This window comes from Capronia coronata, assembly GCF_000585585.1.
Source record: "Capronia coronata CBS 617.96 chromosome Unknown acBCG-supercont1.11, whole genome shotgun sequence".
Taxonomy (NCBI): Eukaryota; Fungi; Ascomycota; class Eurotiomycetes; order Chaetothyriales; family Herpotrichiellaceae; genus Capronia; species Capronia coronata.
In genome coordinates, this window is record NW_006912903.1 from 1,096,692 (window position 1) to 1,115,184 (window position 18,493).

Below are 18,493 nucleotides of genomic sequence, written 5' to 3' on the forward strand. Positions count from 1 at the left end.
CAGGCACCTTACTCCTCACTTATTAGGCTTCTAGTAGTACCTATATGCACCTATCGATATAGGGGCAACAGTGATATCAGGTACCTATACCACTGCAACGGATAACTAAGGTAGCTTAGGCCAAATCTCTAAGCAGCTTTTGGCCGTTGTTGGTGTCGGGGTTCTTCAATAGGCTGGTACAAGATACCTACTAGTAGGCACCTAGCTAGAGAGCATCTTCCAATTCCTTCTTGTGCTGATCTAGGCTGCAGACTGCACTCTGCCATCTTATGAAATAGTGCCTGCGATATCTACTGTGTACAGGCACCTAAACTTACCTAACCTTACCGAAGAAGACCCGTAGGCCAGTACTAGTAGGTGCGAGGTACCTATAGCCTGCCCTTAGTACCAACTATGGTAGAAGCAGCACCTACAGAGTGTCAACAGCTCCAGTCTCTCCTCTTTTCAGCCGCCTCTCATTCGCCTTGTTTTTCACTTTGTCGTCACCAACTCCTAGTTTCTACATATTCCGCACCTTTAGACCATTGTATCTCGTCAGCATCTTTGCAGCCCGTATACGCTTCTTCCAATCTGCGTCTTCTCTCCTCCTGTCTCGTCGTCATGGTCAGCAGAGAGAAACAGAATCCCCTCACTCAGTCGCTCACCCGTCTATCCACCTGCCCACTCCGTCAAACAGGCAACACGTCCCGTTCGCCAATAGTCGGCCTGGATATACGGCCTGGACTCGATCGATGCTGGTACTCGAATCACATATCGTTCTCCTCCCTCGTTCCTGATCTCCCCTTGCTCTGTCGGCCGAGTGTCATGCCATCCTCTCCACGAACCGAGTGTAGCGGCGGGCGATTGTTGACAGATCATGCGTCTTTCCGTCCCCACAGTCAATTGTCATCAGCGTCAAAGCATTGGTAGATACCCGGGTCCTCCGGGCCCATGACTACTCCATCGCTGCGCCGTCGCCGTTCAGGAACCTACGATGACAGGCTGATGAGGCCCAAACGCAGGAGCTTCGATGTCAAAACGGCCGCTCGCTGAATGCTCGCTGAACGCCGAATACGCAGCTACTATTCGGTGGAACAAGGACGCTGTCGTCTGTTATTGGCCTATATCAACTACCTTTCCCGATGAAAGGCTTCAGCAACCCGGGAGGTTTAACCTTACGTGGAATCCGACGGCCTTTCCATAGCTATACCTTGCTCTGGCACGCATCAGTCTGCAGTACTTCATATTCCATCCAACTCTATATCTCAACCAATTTCCCTGTTACAGCATCTATTGATACTCCAGAGTATCTGTCGTGCCCGTGAACAGATACCAGCCGTTCGCAATCATGGTTGCCCACGCTCCTGACGGGGTGCCTATTATTGATATTCGGGATGACCATTCGGACCATTCGCTCCTCGAGACGCTGCGTCGCTCTCTCAATCCTCCCCAGGGCCAGCCGCGCACGTTTCCGACCTTGTTGCTCTATGATGGTACAGAGGGTTCTTGATGTTTGAGATGACCGACTAAACAATATTTCTAGAGAAGGGTTTGAAACTGTTTGAGGAGATCACTTACGTGGACGACTATTACCTCACCAATGCCGAGATTCAATCACTCGAAACGCATGCCAACGACATTGTCGCGCGATTTCCTGACGGCGCCCGTCTTGTGGAACTTGGAAGCGGGTGTGCTCCCTTTTCCCTCGTGGTGAGAATGAATGACAGACCATGGCTGATGTGCGGCATAGGAATCTTCGGAAAGTGAGCATTCTACTACGAGCTTTTGAGGTTGCCAAAAAGCATCTCGACTATTATGCATTGGATGTCTCGCTGTCCGAATTGAAGCGCACGTTCTCCCAAATCGACACCAGTGACTGGCAATATGTCACTCTTCACGCTTTGTACGGCACCTACGATGATGCTTTATCATGGCTGGCCCAATCAGGCACCGATGGCAAGCCAACCTGTGTCATGACCTTGGGCTCTTCCATTGGGAATTTTTCCAGAGAGGACGCTGCCAAATTTCTGGCCTCCTTCAAGAATGTTTTATCCCCCTCCGATCTCATCCTTGTTGGTGTAGATGCTTGTCAAGAACCCGACCGGGTTTTCAGGGCCTACAACGACCGTGACCATGTCACCGAGAAGTTCTACCGAAATGGGCTTACCCATGCCAACGTCGTCCTTGGCTATGAGGCTTTCAAGCAGGACGAATGGCACATCGAGACTAAGTATGACGAGAAGGCGAACAAGCACGAGGCATTCTATGTCCCTTTGAAGGACATCCAGACCCCAGACTTTTCCTTCCACAAGGGTGAAAAGATCCATTTGGAAGACGCCTACAAGTATTCCGAGGCTGAAAGTGACCAGCTTTGGCACGCCGCTGGCCTGATCCCGCAGATGGCATACGGAAACAAGAGCAATGATTATTGTACGTGTTTGAATGCTGTTAACAGTCCGAGGCTCTGTTGCTGACGCACTTCGTTCAAGTCCTCCATCTCTTGTCTCCCGCTACAATCAACTTCCCAACAAAGCCACTGGAATATGCGGCTAGTCCTGTCCCTTCGCTAAACGACTGGCAACAGCTCTGGGTGGCCTGGGATGTCGTGACGAAGTCGATGGTTCCTAGAGATGAATTGTTGAATAAGCCGATCAAGTTGCGAAACGACCTCATTTTCTACCTGGGTCATATTCCCACCTTTGCAGGTGAGTGACAACTGCTGGAGGTTTCAAGGGAGAATGCTAACTCGTCCGGAGACATCCATTATATCAAGGCCACCGCAGACAAGCCAACAGACCCTGCCGCGTATGCGTCCATTTTTGAACGAGGAATTGACCCAGGTAAACACCGATGACATGAGTGGTTGTGCACAACCTTGCTAATGCTTTTGGCCGCAGATGTGGACAATCCAGAGGTGTGCCATGATCATAGCGAGATCCCAGACACCTGGCCCCCATTGAAAGACGTCCTGGACTATCAACATCGGGTTCGAGAACGAATTGTCGATAGTCTTAACTCGGGCAGAGCCTACACCGACCACAAGCTCGGACGCGGTCTCTGGCTCGCCTATGAGCACGAAGCCATGCATCTGGAGACCTTCTTGTATATGTTGCTTCAGAGTGAGCGAGTTTTGCCACCGCCCGGACAACAAGTGCCCGACTTTAAAGCTCTGGGGTCACAAGCTCGTTCCAATCGTGTGCAGAATCAGTGGCACAGAATTCCCACAAGCAAAGTCACCATTGGGTTGGATGATCCCGAGGATGATCTCGGTACGGATCGCTATTTTGGCTGGGACAACGAAAGACCATCGCGCATTGTGGCCGTGAAAGAATTCGAGGCTCAGAGTCGACCCATCAGCAATGGCGAATATGCGCATTTCCTGGAAGTCACCCATAAGGGCACTCTTCCAGCATCATGGATCGCCTCCAAGATGGACGGTCATGCCAACGGCACCAACGGCACCAATGGAGTCAATGGCGCCAACGGGACTAACGGCCATGGTCGAGACGTCCTCGATATGGCCAGCTCTTCGTTCGTTGAGGACAAATCTGTTCGCACAGTCTATGGACCAGTCCCTCTCAAATACGTCCTCGATTGGCCTGTTATGGCATCATACGACGAACTGGCCGCCTATGCACATTGGTCGAATGGACGTATTCCGACTCTCGAAGAGGCGAGAAGCCTGTACCAGTATGTCGAAGAGCAGAAGAGGACGGTTGAAAAAGTCCCCAGTGTGTTGATCTCGGCAGTGAACGGGTAAGAAACAAGAATTTGCATCCATTTGTTTTGAGAGGCCCGCTAACCTGGATCTACTTAGGCATCTCTCCAACGAAGGTGTAGAAGAAACGCCGCCATCCTACTCTTCCAGGACCAACGGCGCTGTCGCCAATGGCGATAGTGCAAAGGGTCCATCCACGACTCTTAACCCCAACGACCTTTTCATTGATCTGTCTGACCGCGACGTCGCGTTCCGTCACTGGCATCCGACACCCGTCACGGGTGAGGGTGGACGTCTTTGTGGCCAGAGTGACCTGGGTGGGCTCTGGGAATGGACCAGCACACCTTTGGCGCCATACGAAGGCTTCAAGGCTATGGACCTGTATCCCGGTTACACAGCGGATTTCTTCGATGGCAAACACAACATCTGTCTCGGTGGTAGTTGGGCCACAGTTCCCCGCATCGCTGGCCGCAAGTCCTTCGTCAACTGGTATCAACGAAACTACGTGTATGTGTGGTGTACTGCCAGACTGGTTCGGGATGTTGCCGTCTAGTCGGCACGGCTGGAGGAGATTGGGTCCATCTAACAGACCGACCACGCCAGGCGAAACCGATGGCCGCACCGAGTGACTGGCTGGACATATGTTTGATGGGTGGGTACGGGTATCTGCTCTCGATGCAATTCTCCCGCGGTCAGGCTGAAGATGTTTTGTTGCTACGTCGTCCCAACTCCGGTCACTTGACGAATCCAACATTTCTATTTTCTTTCTAATTTAGTTTCTCTCGGCGTTGGTGCAGAGTCCACAGCATTCTTCTCTCCTTCTTCGCAGCGGCCATCCGCATCACGACTATCTCTTATCCGTTCCTATGCAACTGCTCACCGATCTAGCCCAGCCGGATTGGATGCTCAATTGGATGCTCAATTGGATGCTCAATTGGATGTGCTGTTGATGTCCGAAGCCGAAGCAAACCCGGTGTCGAGAATATGCCCTTGATCTCAGAGAAATGGATCATTGCAATGAATAGCCTACGCCGGTCTCGTCTTCTACCGACAACAAGCAAGGAAGGAGAGCCAGTTACGAAGGGGCATGAAGGACGTCTTCTCAGCCACGGATCGATAGGCAAAACATTCGAACAAGCAACAAAGAGCAACCCGTCATTCTCTACGATCTGCATATGGTACATTGGAAAATGGCGAGAGCCACAATTCTGCTCTCTGATATCGAAATTCGTGAATGCAACAGTATGGTATATGGTATAAAAAATGGACATCTGCCAGGCTGATGGATACATGAAGCAACATAGTCACTCTCTACTCACCATATCCAAGCAATACATTTCCTTCAACACAGTTCATGAGCAAATTGGTGACGGCGACGTTTATTACTTGTCACTTCTCACCGTTGTTTCTGTTTCTGTTTCGTCATGTCCTGGAAGCATCTCACCCACTGACTGCCGTCTGACCGGCATTCCAGTTCCACCTCCATCCTCGCACTGCTGTATACGAAGCAACGTCCATGACCGATCTGATATCGATTCATGATCCTTGGTTTCGAGATCTTCTCTACATTCCACCACCCATCCATCCATCCGTATGCTACTGCCCATCTCTTCTTTCTCTTGCTCTTCAGGACCGGTCTCCGACGTCTCACCTCACTTCATCTCCTCGTCTCAACCTTCTGCGCCCATACCGTGCCCTGTCGAATTCAGCAAACATTACGGCGGGTCCCCTTTCTCAGATATCCTCTCTCGAACCGGAGATCAATTTCATGCAGGGCAGCCTCCCGCTTCCCAAACTTCCCATCAAGTATCTTTTTTGCTTGATGTCCTCCCAATGCCTAATACCCCAACAAACAACGGCTTGCTCTTGGACATATCCAGAATATCAATCACCCCTCCCGTCTCTCCCGTCCAGTTCGACTTGATGACCGAGATTACCACTCGAAGGGAGTCTCCAGCAGCGACAAGCTCAAGCTCAAGCTCAAGCTCAATCTCAATCTCATCGCTGTAGACCACTCCGTCCGTTGCCCTATCTATCCATCCGTCCATCCATCCATACACCACCTACAGTATAGGAAATTGTTCGACTGTTCGACTGTTCGTCACTCTTGTCTTGTAGTCGTTCAGTCCCCCCTGGCTAGAATCGCAGTCCGACTGTCCCTTCACTGCATCGCTTCCAAGTCACAGCCAGTGAATCGCAATCGCAGTCGCAGTCATGGTCACCCCCCCCATATCCCAATCTTCACTTCTCACCGCGCGCCAGTTTCCCATCCCATCCTATGGCAACATATCCCTTCTATCCCCGATTCGGATCTCGCGCATATACTGTGAAGCGTGGCCATCCCTTTTTGGCGTGGTCTGTTGTCGTGCGCCGTGTCGTGTCTTTGTTTGTCCTCATCTTGTCTTTCCTCTCTTCGCATCTCCTCTCCTCTCGTGTACCTGTGTCTGTCTCGGCTCTTCCATCTCTGCTTGTCTTATCATCCATCCATCCATCCATCCATTCATCCATTCATCCATTCATCCATTCATCCATTCATCCACTAACAGACTGACTTACCTACTGTCGCGGCTGAGCTGGAAAGGTCTCGTGTCTTGCTTGCTGGCTTTTTTGGTCTTTGTTTTCATACCTGACCTTTCCATCCTGCGCCATGAGGGATTGGGTCAAGGACCTTGCGAATCGAATTGAGTGAGACTGAGATCCTGATCCACATCCACATCCACATCAACACCACCAGCATCAACATCAGAGATCGAAAGACAAGACGAAACATCGTCGTCAGTGGCGAATAGCAGGATAGACAGGAAGCGCATCGCTAAGCGCTGTCGGTGCATCGAACAGGGCCATCGTTGACTCTCGACTCTCGAGCCTTGTAGGCTGGGCCATCGCTTTGTTGGTGCAGTTTGGATATCGCCGGTAACGTCCCCGTCCTCGTCACACGAATATCCTCATCCATCGCCGTCATCGTCATCCACCATCACAACATCCAATCATCATCATCAACGCCGGTATCGATCCTCCCTCAGCTCAACAAGTTGGCCAGTCAGTGTGGCATTCGTGTCTTCTTCCAAGACTGTCTCTCCTTGCTTCAAGACACAAAACAAAGATAGAAACAGAAACAGAACAAAAACATCAACTGTCTCAGCTCTCAGCTCTCAGTGGTTTTTGTGAACACAGCAACACAACAGCAGAGACAGGCACAAGAATCATACCAAGGCTAAGGCTAGGAATAAAAACAAGAGCAAGGCTGAGGACAAGAATAAAAAGGACGGACAAGAACAACAACGAGGGACTTGACGACAGACAAGAAACTACCTACCTTGGCCATACCATCGTCAGCAGCAGATCTCGCATCTCATACCTCACGCCTTCACACTTTTACATCTCAGCATCCACATACAACATACCATAAACCCTCAGACAACCCGCTTGTGGCTGTTGAACCGCAATCACATGATCCAGCCAAGCCAAGTCGAACCGCAACGAAACGATTTGAAAGGAGACGACACAATGGATCCTGCCGCGCCCAATGGGCCTTTCAAATGGGAAGCAGCTTCAGGTCTTGGTAAGTACAACAGACATGGCATGATATAATGAAAACACACCCCGTACAATGCACACAAAGCCCCAACCGCAAAGACAAACTCAAAACAGCACAGAAAAAAAGACAGAAAAGAAAGGGAATCAGAACCAAGTGTATCCTGAAGAGAAAGAACACTCAACTTCCCAATTGCCCCTTTGACCCCTTTACCCCTATGTTGACGTTCAGCCTCGTCCGGTCCACAAATGCCTTGATAGTTCGCTGTCTGGTGGCTTCATGCTTCATGCTTCATGTTGAAAGTTGAGTGCTGAATATTGAATATTGCATGTTGGATGTTGATTGTTGAATGTCGAATGCTGAAGCGCCTGTTGGATGTTGCTCGTTGCTCCTTGAATCCTCATCGTCAATGTTTGACCCAACCACAGTTTGCCGATTGTTGTCTCCTGATGGCTGAATGCTAACTCATCCATCTTCCAATCAAACAAGAACACAGCTGTTTCCACTGCTCAATGAAGATGAGCAACCCGAAGGCCCGCCAGAGCTGTTACGGAATCCACTCGATCCCATGCTACCGGTACCATCAGACCATGCATGCCATTGGCACCAGTCACAACTGTTTCTCGTGTATCCAGGCGGACGAGCTGCATGAGAACAGACATAGAAAGGTGAGTGAAAAGAAAAGAAAGAAATGGAGGTGATGCAGGGTGATTTGTTTGTGATTTGTTTGTTTTTTGGACTCTCTTCGTCAACGTTGTATGACCTACCGATGTGCACTGCTTCCAGATTCACAATCACAACTCATGCCTTGTTCATTGTTTGTTGTCCTTCACATCTTCCTCTTCCTCTTCTTGATCATTGTTGTTGAGCTTCGGCAATGTCCTCTTCATTATTGGACTTCAATGTCCTTCGTCCTGGTTCTCAAATATCGAGCATGATGTCACACGAGATCCTGCCCTGCTTTTCATCTGCTTCCACTTGCCTTCCCACGCTGCACTCTTCGTCAACTTGCGGCCTGTCAGAAATCGAACCAGAACCACTGACCATGTCGCATTCTGCAGATCGCAGAACTTCTCGTCGAATACAGAACCGCAGTTGCCGACCTAGAGCCCAGCAGATCCAAAGCCAAGTCTCGACCGGGTCTTGGAGAACTTCCGATCAACATCCCTCGCGCACAAGCACTCCTGCCGGTGCAAGCCGCCATCCACGACCGACAAGCGTTCGAGGCAGTGCCTGAAGAGGAAGAGGAAGGGGAAGAAGAGGAAGCTTACAACGCCCACGCCAATGCCAATGTCAACCACAACGAGTATGCTAATGAGTACGACAATCACAATGCACATGAAGAACATGACCACAATCCTGACAACGACAACCATGACAATGATGACGAAAACGACAACGACACAGAAGATACCCAGACAGTCACAGACACGACAGCCAGCACGACCAGTGAAACGCCCAACCTGAGACGCACAGCCGCGAAACTCTCCAAAGCGGAGATCCGAGCTCAAAAGAAGGCCGCCAAAGCAGCCAAGTCGCAGTCGAAAGCATTCAAGAACCAAGCCAAACACGCCATCAGCGTCCGCTCTGAAGATGTGTCTGTCGTGGCCAAGATCCTGCACGGCGACAATGGCAACAACAACGGCGCCGCAACAACGACGAGTACCCACCCACTCGCCTCAGACAAGACCATCGAAGAAGTGATCCAGCGCAATATGGGGTTCATGTCTCACATGCAAGACCACAAGAGACAGTTGTTGCTGAGTATCGCACAGCGCAGAAAGTCGGATCGCGAAAGGCGCAAGTCGGCGGCAGTGGCGGCGGCAGCGGCATCGGCTGCAGCGGCGACGAACAATGGCGGCGGTGGCGCTCATAAGAACAATCACAAGAAACGACGATTCAGTGCCGGTGTCGATGGAGATGACTTTGACGACAACGAAGAGGAAACAGAATACCTCTTGGTTGCGGTGTTGACGAAACTCGGTGTCGATCCGGCTCATATCAAGACTTCGGCCGGAGGTGGCGCTGGGGCTTTTACAGGCGGCAATGGCGTTGCGAAAAGAGGCGGCGGTGGAGGTGGGACTAAAGCTTCTTCTTCTTCTGGCTCAGGAAACACTACCGCCAATGTCACTGGTATTGTCGCCACTCTCAAGACCTTGATCAAGGATGATTTGGAGAGACATGAGAATGAGTTGAGAGAGACTTGTATTCGTGCTGGTGGCTTTTGGCGGTTTGTTGGGAAGCCCGTGTTTGATCGGATGACCCGGATTGCCAGGGAACTGGATTGGAAGACTGGTGTCAAGATACATTGAGTGGTCTCAAGCATCAACGTTGATGTTGATGTGAGGGAGGGATTGAAGCGCTCGGTGAGGGCTGAGTTGGTTCGATCGAGAGACTGGATTCAGGACCGACAACCAAGGACTGTGTTGTACAGCAAAGCCATTTGAGAGTGTGTGCGGACTGACATCGACAGTGTCTTGGATTGCATTGGTGAGGAACAACTGGAAAGACCAGATGGACCACTGGTGCAACTGATCACTGTTGAAAGGTTGGATGGAAGCACCACCAGATGAACCGCTGGAGAGCAATCAGTCTTGTTGGGTTTGTCTTGCCGGCTGTTTCATGCCTGCTCTGTGTTTGATTAGTTTTGCTTTTCTCGCACCATGTCATGTCAGTTTCTTCTCTTGCTCTTGGAGATCGGGAGCTCTATCGAACAGATTAGAACAAAACAGATAGGGAAGTCCAAGCAAGCCAGAATACAATAAGGAGAGACGCCAGGGATCGAATCTTGTCAGTATAGAACCCAACAGAAGGAGCTAATTGAAATTGTGTTAGTGTGTACATTGTCCATCAGGTTCATCATGTTCATCGCCGGTCCTCCTGTTGTTCCTAATCTCTTCTATTCTCGCCAGACATCTCCTCTCCTAAACCCCCAGCTCTTGTTCACCACCTTGTCAACAGCCATTCTGAACGTTGCGTCTGCAGGTGCAGGATATCGACCGCAAGGTACGGCCACGGTATTCTGAGGCTGAAGAAGCGGGAGTAGAAGGTTCAGCTGTTGAGGCTGAGCAGGGCTGGCCATAGCCTGCCCGGAAATTCCAATAGCTCACTCTCGAGGTTCATATTCGCTGAAACCTAGAGATATGACCATTGCAATCTGAGACTCCGGTGGTGGACTTTGTAGGTTAGAGTGTGTCGAGCGCGCAGCTGTTTATGACAATTCGAGATTCCATGCAGCTGAACGTTAGAGGTGCGTTTGTGAGGACTCTATAGCGACATCGTAGAATTTCAAGTATCGATTCACCAACTCTGTTTGCCCAGCGGCTTCCGCGGTGTAGATACCAGCAGTTGCTCATGAAGTCATGGTGGAGATTAGATCTGATAGAACGCAATGCGTTGTGTTTGCATTGCGCAGGCGACGGCCGTACTCCGTGTATATGGACGTTGGAGTGGTGGCACTTCATCCACAGACTGATCCGGCCTCGTGAACCTAACATCTCCTGCCGAAGTCTGCTTCCGTTCTGGGTACAGCATGAAGCCATCGAGTCCGGAAACAGTTGTTAGCTGCTCAACGTGGATGGTAAAACCTTCTTGGATCCGGATACAGCATTTGTCGGCGTCAGTTTGCAGGTCCCCAGGCCATGTTCAATTTGGTGATGTGTAGAATCAGCCTCGGCATTTGGCAACATCGATGAATCCCTCCATCCACCCTGCCACTGAGCCTCGTCTTCAGACGAGGACGTTGGGGTAGTCGTCCAGGTGGAGCCCATCTTTGACAATCGGCTGAAGCTTGTCCTTGTTGTTGGAAGCCATGAGCCATGTGATGATTCCTCTCCCATGTTCTGATCGTGAAAATCCATTCCACGGTATCCGCTAGCTCTTCCCGTCCATATCTACCACCAGCTTCTTGTCTTCGAACCCCAGTAGCCGTCCAATCACGCCACTAGGCTTCGGAACAGGGCATTCTCTTGCCTCCTTTTCCAGTGCCTCTGCTTCACGCTGCAGGTCTCGGAACAGGGCGGCTTCTTCTTCGAGGTCTTTCGATTGTGTCAAGCCTTTCCGTGCAGCCGCGTTCCTCATCAACACCTCTGTGAGACCTGCCGACTCTTGCTTCGGTGACGATGCGGACGAATCCTCCTTCGGAGCTCGTCTCATCTTCCGCCGGATGGGTCTGCCGTCCTCGTCTAACTGGATTTCTGCATCCGCATAGCCCGTCCGTGGTCTAGGGCAGGGGAAAATGTGTGGAATGCCAACGACAACAAAAGACGCGATGAGAGTGCCGGCGAAAAGCGTCGATGTCGCCGTCGAGCGAGGATGTAAATGAGGAGGCATGTTTTCTGGATAGCAGCTCGAAGCCGACCTCCCCAGGAAAAAAGAACTGTACAAGCGTCACGCGGGCTCAGAGCCAAAGCATCAGGAGAATTGGAAATACACCGGCGGCAGCGCAAGTCAAAGTAAGACGGTGACAACTCCAACCCGAGGGCTCCCTTCCTTCAGACCGATTTAACAGTTCAACAGGAGGAAAATGGACAGTGAACTGCAATCATCAAAGCTCCTCCGAGTCCAGCATTCAGAATCGTGGTGGAGCGGAAGCGTGCAAGCTCCAATTGGAAGCCTTGCAATCAACGCAGGGCTTTTCGTGGGGAGATATATACTCTGCCGGACTGATCGTAGGCTACCTTAGTAGACCAGCTACTTCACCGTACATGCAGATCTTATCTAATCATTTCCACATCTCTCTCACGATCTACGATCTAGATTGTATCACCGCCACTGCGTCGCAGTCGTCGCATCTCAACCTGTAGCGTCTTCCATCCTACTGGATCACTCTTCTCCCGGCATGGCCAGCATCTGAAATGTCACGTCTCACTCCTCCTCTCTTGTCCGCGGACGACCACGCCTTATAACGCAAAGCGAGTACCGTGCCATCAGGCAGCAGACGATCATCGACGCTGTCGGCTGCCTGCAAATTTGTCCGACGCCACGCAGTTTGATCAGCTGGCAAGCAACCGCTCATGTGCAGAACTACCCGGCATAGCTCATTTGCTTTGCGATGAGCGACCTTGACAGGTAAGCCGAACACCAAACACCATGCCACCTGGCTTCTCCGCACACGAGTCTAATCCGATCACAGAGCCATCGCGCAACTGCGCGCGTGCCGACCTATACCAGAGTCCCAAGTGCGCGAACTGTGCTACAAGGCGCGCGAGATCCTGATAGAAGAGGGCAACGTCGTGTCGGTGCATGCCCCGGTGACGATATGCGGCGACATCCACGGCCAGTTTCATGACTTGATGGAACTGTTTCGCGTGGGCGGCGACGTCCCAGACACAAACTATCTATTTATGGGGGATTTTGTCGATCGCGGCTTCTACTCGCTCGAATCATTCCTCCTGCTTCTCTGCCTGAAAGTCCGATATCCCGACCGGATCACTCTGATCCGCGGGAACCACGAGTCGAGACAGATCACCACCGTGTACGGCTTCTACGACGAATGCATCCGAAAATACGGCAGCGCCAATGTGTGGCGATACTGCTGCGAGGTCTTTGACTATCTCGCCCTGGGGGCGTTGGTCTTGGGCGCAACCACAGACGTACCACCCCCGAACAACTCCTACAACGACAACAACACACAGTCGACACTCCCGCCGGACGACGAAGACGTCGAATCCGAAGTGCTCAACGCTAACGGCGAGATATTGAGCAAGACTCTCCGACGCCAGTTCGCCGGCATGTCACTCAGTTCGCAGAACTCCAACGGCTCGCGGATATCTCCTGCCCCAGACGTCGATGTCCCCTCACCGCCCGAACATCCTGCATCGAGTCTACCTTCTCAGGCTTCACCATCTCCACCATCTCTCTTCACACCCCCGACCTCGACCACAGGAGCTGTTCTCTGCGTCCATGGCGGTCTCTCCCCACTGATCGAGACGGTAGACAAAATCCGGCTGATTGATCGCAAACAAGAAGTCCCTCACGAAGGCGCCATGTGCGACCTGCTCTGGTCTGATCCCGACGAGATCGAAGGTTGGGGTCTGTCTCCCCGAGGAGCCGGCTTCTTGTTTGGAGCCGACATCGTCCGCCACTTCAACCACAACAACGACCTGTCGCTGGTCGCCCGCGCCCACCAGCTGGTCATGGAAGGCTACAAGGAAATGTTCGACAAGACCATTGTCACCGTCTGGTCCGCCCCCAACTATTGCTACCGCTGCGGCAACGTCGCTGCGATCCTGGAGCTGGGCGAAGATGGGAGTCATGGCGGCTGTATCGCCCGAGCCAACGGCGACCAGGGCCGTCGGGAACCTGTCGGCGGAGATGGCTCTGGAGGCGGCAGCGGCGTTCTTTGGAATCTGGCCACCCCGGGGCGTCGGTATAGAGTCTTTGAGGCCGCCCCTCAGGGCACGAGGGGCATGCCGGCCAAAAAGCCTGTCGGGGAGTACTTCTTGTAACACTATTGACTGACCCGTGTGGTCTGCTACATGCGAGCACTTCCACTTCATGAGCGTGCGCTCGCCCGGACGAGGAGAACATTTCATTTTTCTAGCAGGCCGAAATGCTACTTTCTACCTAGGTACTTTCGATTTCTTATCTAGAACGCCGTTCGGGGATGCTTTGGGCTTCGGGTCCATTGCCTTCCAAGGACTTGGTTTTTTTTTTTGCCCAAGTCTCGCCAGCTTGACAAGCGCATGGTGCCTCGTGACATCCTGAACGATGCCGGTTGTCACCATTGCAGGAAATGCGATCTTGCCTTATGAGCGGCGGCTACTAGTAGGAGGCAAAGTGTCCCAAGCAAGTGTGAAAGGATACATGCGACAACTTCAGGCCCTTCCGAAGTTCCTACTCCGTATAGCTCATACCTGTACAGGGGAGATTGGAGCACTCAATGCTATGCATGAGCATTTCTTCTATATCGTGGCATCGTTCAACCAATGTGTAACGAGCCTGTGATCCTCTCTATGGTGGTATCATCGGTCCTAGAAAACAGCCATACCTCTCCGTACCGGGTGTCTGTACACTTGTATGCCGTAGAAACATCAGATCCATTGACTCCAAGGCGGAAGAAAGCAACAATAGAAGCTCGCCCAAAAGCCCCGGCGCCATTCCAGGCCTTCTGATCTATCTCTTTCCCTTCCTGCCTCCACCCGAGACTGGTTGGCCAGCCTCGTCTTTGACTCGTTCCAGCATCTCTCGGGCAAGCCGTTCTCGTTTGGCGAATCCGCCTTGAAACGTTTGCGGAAGAACGCGGCGACTGTTGGCATGGTCGTCTGCGAAGTCCGGCCCACTCCACCCTTTACGCTGGCACAGTTGCACCGCTTCCTCCAGCAGACCCTGGCCAATGCCCTTGTGTCTGTAACGACGTTTCACGGTCCAGCCGCGAATGACGCCTTTGACGTGTTGATTCTTGCGTAATTTCTTCGGACTCGAACTACCCGAGCTTGACGGAGGAGGCTCACGCTGCCCACGTAGAAGTAAAGTGCCAATGACTTCGTCGCCGAACCACGTCAGTAAAACCTCGTCTTCCTCGCCGACTGCACTGCAATCACTTTCGTTACGTCCTTGATTCAACCATTTCCATGTCCCGATCTTCTCAGCCTCCTGAATATACCCGCTGGTCATCCAGCGGATGGTGATCAGCGTAGCCATCAGAATTCCTGCAGAGGTCGTCCCGATGATTGCATAGTCCGAGTTTGATCCCTTGTAGAGGCTCTGGTGAACCAAGCCGAAAAGTAATATCAGTGTGGAGAGAGTCAGAGGGTGGAAAAGCACGGCCGAGGCCGCCACCTGACGTTGTTGGGCCACGGAATCCGCGAGCAGGTGCAAGGCTTCTACTTTGTCGTCTTCAGAGATGGCGTGTTTGGTGGTCAGTTCAGGGATGGAGTCCAATAACGAACTCCCCTGCCTAGAGTCCAGCGCTGTATGGTCTTGGAGAAATTCTGGTGACTGAGCCAGCGGGGAGGGTGAAAGAGGAGGAAGCGGGCTTGAAGAGGACATGGTGACCGGGCGTAGAGTATCGGGGGTATTGGAAAGGGAAGGAGGAGTTGAATCGGTATCAAGGAACAGGTTCGCTCGCAGGGTGTTGAAGAACGCTGTTCAGGATTCTGTCAGAACACTTTCGGTCTGCTTGAACCCTTTTCTTGCGAACCACGGCACGAAAGGGCTGAGTCGCGTGCTCACCAGCAGAGGTCTTGAAGCCAGGAATGCGATCGCCTACTGCGAGCACAGTGGTACGGCTGGTCTCGTGGAGTAAAGCTGCCGACGAAGTATAATAGATCGCAGACTTGACGGAAAGGAAAGAAGAAGCAGAGGACAAAGAGTAAGGAGGCGGCTGCGGTGGACCAGGGGGAGCAAGGTTTCGAGAAATGTAAAGGTGTTCAGGAAGATGATGGTGCCGGCCCATCTCTGAAAAGATGCCGTCGAGCCAGCATTGGCATGCAGTGGCCGACGGCAGAGGAGGAAGGGGAAAATTTCAATCGACGTTAGGCTCGAAGGAGAAATAGACAAACTCTAGAGAAGTAAAGGAATCGTATTCAGAATGGGACCTGGCACCGGGCACCTGGCACCTGGCCGAAGCACAGGACTGACGGTGGTGGTTTACCAACAAGACAGTATGTAGTGAAGAAACAAAAAGTGGTGGAGGAGAAACAGATGGAGCAACGTATTGATGGAGACGACGAGGGGCAATCGCCGCGTTTTAGAGGATTTAATGGATTAGTAGCAGCACGTTGACCATTGCGTTGCTCACACTGGTTGGAAAGTGAAAATGACCCAAGATCGAGCTCGAGCCAGAAAGTGAGTCTGTGAGTATCTACTCTGTCTCTGTATTCATCCAATCGACATCTCGATCTCAGGTGGCGTCGATTCGGTATCGATTCCTCAGACGCCCATGACTGGCATTCTCCATCCCTCCCTTATCGTCGACCCCGAGCCCAACCGTCTACAACCACTCCTGCATCAAGTGTATCACCATCCAGACCGCCACGACTTATCAGCTCCTGCTCACCGCAGGCATGAAACCCCTGCCAAGCAGCGCCTGATAGTGCTGGACGACGGTGTGCCTCCTTGTCATTGGATTACGGGACGCCGCGGGCAGTTGACAGTGATTCGTATCGGGACGAGGTTCGATAAGCATTGGAAGCAAGAGATTGGAAGCAACCTGAAGAGATCGGAAACAGACACACTTGGCTTTGCTGGAACATGTGCTGGCTGCTGGTGGCTGGCTCTCTTCGTGCATGGTTGAGGTATCATCATCATTTCACTCATGCTCCCTTCGATCAAGTGCCTGAAGATCTAGGTCACCACACATCCTATCTGTTCTAGTACGACCGGCCGAACATGCACCATGCCTCTGCCAGATTCGAGCAATAAGGATTCCCGCATTTGGTCACTCCCTTCTCAATGCCTTCTGGCTGGTCGAACGGAATACACAGACTCTTTGCTCCCATGCTGGGAGCCCGTTCGTCTTGTGGCACACCGCTCTGTTCCTCCGCCTTGCGAGCACTCATGTCTTTGATCTGGTCTTCACATTGCTCCGTAAGACAGTGAGGCAACAGAATCACGTTCTTGTCGTTCAGTGCCGGCACAAACTCCTCCCAGTCAGTAATCTTCTTGATGTGCGACTTGTATTTGGCATTGGCGCGATCGTAGAGATCCTTCTGAATGGTGTCCAGCAATTGAGGGACGGCGGTGTTCAGTTCGGTAATGGCGATTTGACTCTTGCTTTCCTCCTTGGGGAGATCTCGTCGGGCAGCTGTCACGAAATGACCCTTGCTTTCACCTGGACCGAACTCGAGACGAAGTGGAACACCTTTCAGCTCCCAGTCGTTGAATTTCCAGCCTGGAGAATATCCCTCACGGAAATCAGCCTCGACTCGAATGTTGACCGCTTTGAGCACTTCTTTCAGCCCTTCAATCTCCTTGTACAAGGCCTGTTTGTCCTCCTCCGTCATCTTGGCCGTCACTCCGACCGGCACAATCACAACCTGAACCTCGACAACACGGGGTGGGAGGACCAGACCACGATCGTCGCCATGGATCATGACCATCACTCCGATGACACGGGTCGACAACCCCCACGAGTTCTGCCAGACAAATAGGTTGTTCTTCTTCTCCTCTTCCGTCTTTGCATTCGGATCTTGCACCGTGATGCCGAACATTTTGCTGAAGTTCTGTCCCAGGCAGTGCGAAGTACCTCCCTGAATTCCCCGTCCGGTGGCTGGAATATAGCCTTCCACAGTAGTCGTGTACAACCCTCCAGCGAATCTCTCCTTGTCTGTCTTTCTGCCCTTGATGACAGGGACGGCAAGGAGTTGTTCGTAGACCGTGGCGTACAGGTCCAAGATCTGAAGCACTTCTTTGCCCGCCTCTTGCTCCGTCAAAAACGCCGTGTGACCTTCTTGCCAGTGGAACTCTCGAGTCCGTAGGAACGGTTGAGGATGTTTGAATTCCCATCTCACCACCGAGTTCCACTGATTGAGTTTGAGAGGCAGATCACGGTAGCTTTGGATCCATTTGGCGTAGTAAGGATACATGACGGTCTCAGACGTCGGACGAATGGCGATCTTCTTCTCCAACTTGGTACTCCCGCCGTGGGTGACCCAAGCCACCTCGGCGGCAAAGCCTTCAATATGCTCCTTTTCGCGGTTCAACACATCCTCGGATACAAACAAGGGGAACGAACAGTTCTTGACGCCCATCTTCTTGATCTCGGCATCGAACCACGCATGGATCTCATCCCAGATGAACTGCGAGGCAGGTTTGAGAATGTAGCATCCGGAAATGTCGTAGTAGTCGAGCATGTCTCCCTTCAGCAAGACTTGTTGATACCATTCGGAAAAGTCGACGTCCTTGGACACGTCGATCCCGATCAAGGCGGCTCCCTCCATTTTCTTCTTCTTTCCTCCTTTCCCCCCTTGAGGCAACTTCGCCTCTGCCTTGCCGATTGGTTTCTCAGGCTTAGCCTTGGCCTCCATCTTCTTTTCCGCCTTGGTCTTTGGTGCTTTCTCACGGGTGGGCAATTCGGCCTTGGGGGTTTCCTGCGGCTCGACCTTGGGGGTTTCTTGCGGGTCTGACATTATGCCTGGGACACCGGGTGGTAGATGTAGGGCGCGACTGAGTCACACCAAATTTCTCTCCAGCGCCTTAAGGAGCCTTCACGGTAGTAGTAGTAAGGGACAAGAATGCCAACAGTGGCTGATCGTTGACTCAGTGTGTGACTTGCGCAGACAATCAGACCGCCCCGCGATGCTGGGGCTTGGCGCGAT

The 18,493-nt window shown here is 52.1% G+C and overlaps 6 protein-coding genes across 6 annotated transcripts; 3 read left to right on the plus strand and 3 right to left on the minus strand.

Moving 5' to 3' along the window:
- Positions 1 to 1,327: 1,327 nt before the first annotated feature.
- Positions 1,328 to 4,250, plus strand: A1O1_09167 (uncharacterized protein; the record flags this gene model as incomplete). Its single annotated transcript, XM_007730023.1, has 7 exons — positions 1,328 to 1,472; positions 1,523 to 1,667; positions 1,730 to 2,409; positions 2,469 to 2,684; positions 2,736 to 2,819; positions 2,877 to 3,735; positions 3,797 to 4,250. 7 exons carry the CDS (start codon positions 1,328 to 1,330, stop codon positions 4,248 to 4,250), a joined length of 2,583 nt encoding a protein of 860 aa, XP_007728213.1.
- A 2,954-nt stretch (positions 4,251 to 7,204) lies between these two features.
- Positions 7,205 to 9,544, plus strand: A1O1_09168 (uncharacterized protein; the record flags this gene model as incomplete). The annotated part of the gene is made up of 2 exons (XM_007730024.1): positions 7,205 to 7,259; positions 8,301 to 9,544. The coding sequence occupies 2 exons, from the start codon at positions 7,205 to 7,207 to the stop codon at positions 9,542 to 9,544; spliced, it is 1,299 nt and encodes a 432-aa protein (XP_007728214.1).
- A 1,561-nt stretch (positions 9,545 to 11,105) lies between these two features.
- A1O1_09169 (uncharacterized protein) lies at positions 11,106 to 11,564 on the minus strand (the record flags this gene model as incomplete). The annotated part of the gene is made up of 1 exon (XM_007730025.1): positions 11,106 to 11,564. One exon carries the CDS (start codon positions 11,562 to 11,564, stop codon positions 11,106 to 11,108), a length of 459 nt encoding a protein of 152 aa, XP_007728215.1.
- A 721-nt stretch (positions 11,565 to 12,285) lies between these two features.
- A1O1_09170 (protein phosphatase) lies at positions 12,286 to 13,681 on the plus strand (the record flags this gene model as incomplete). Its single annotated transcript, XM_007730026.1, has 2 exons — positions 12,286 to 12,302; positions 12,367 to 13,681. The coding sequence occupies 2 exons, from the start codon at positions 12,286 to 12,288 to the stop codon at positions 13,679 to 13,681; spliced, it is 1,332 nt and encodes a 443-aa protein (XP_007728216.1).
- A 667-nt stretch (positions 13,682 to 14,348) lies between these two features.
- A1O1_09171 (uncharacterized protein) lies at positions 14,349 to 15,224 on the minus strand (the record flags this gene model as incomplete). Its single annotated transcript, XM_007730027.1, has 1 exon — positions 14,349 to 15,224. One exon carries the CDS (start codon positions 15,222 to 15,224, stop codon positions 14,349 to 14,351), a length of 876 nt encoding a protein of 291 aa, XP_007728217.1.
- A 1,322-nt stretch (positions 15,225 to 16,546) lies between these two features.
- A1O1_09172 (prolyl-tRNA synthetase) lies at positions 16,547 to 18,304 on the minus strand (the record flags this gene model as incomplete). Its single annotated transcript, XM_007730028.1, has 1 exon — positions 16,547 to 18,304. The coding sequence occupies one exon, from the start codon at positions 18,302 to 18,304 to the stop codon at positions 16,547 to 16,549; it is 1,758 nt and encodes a 585-aa protein (XP_007728218.1).
- Positions 18,305 to 18,493: the final 189 nt, after the last annotated feature.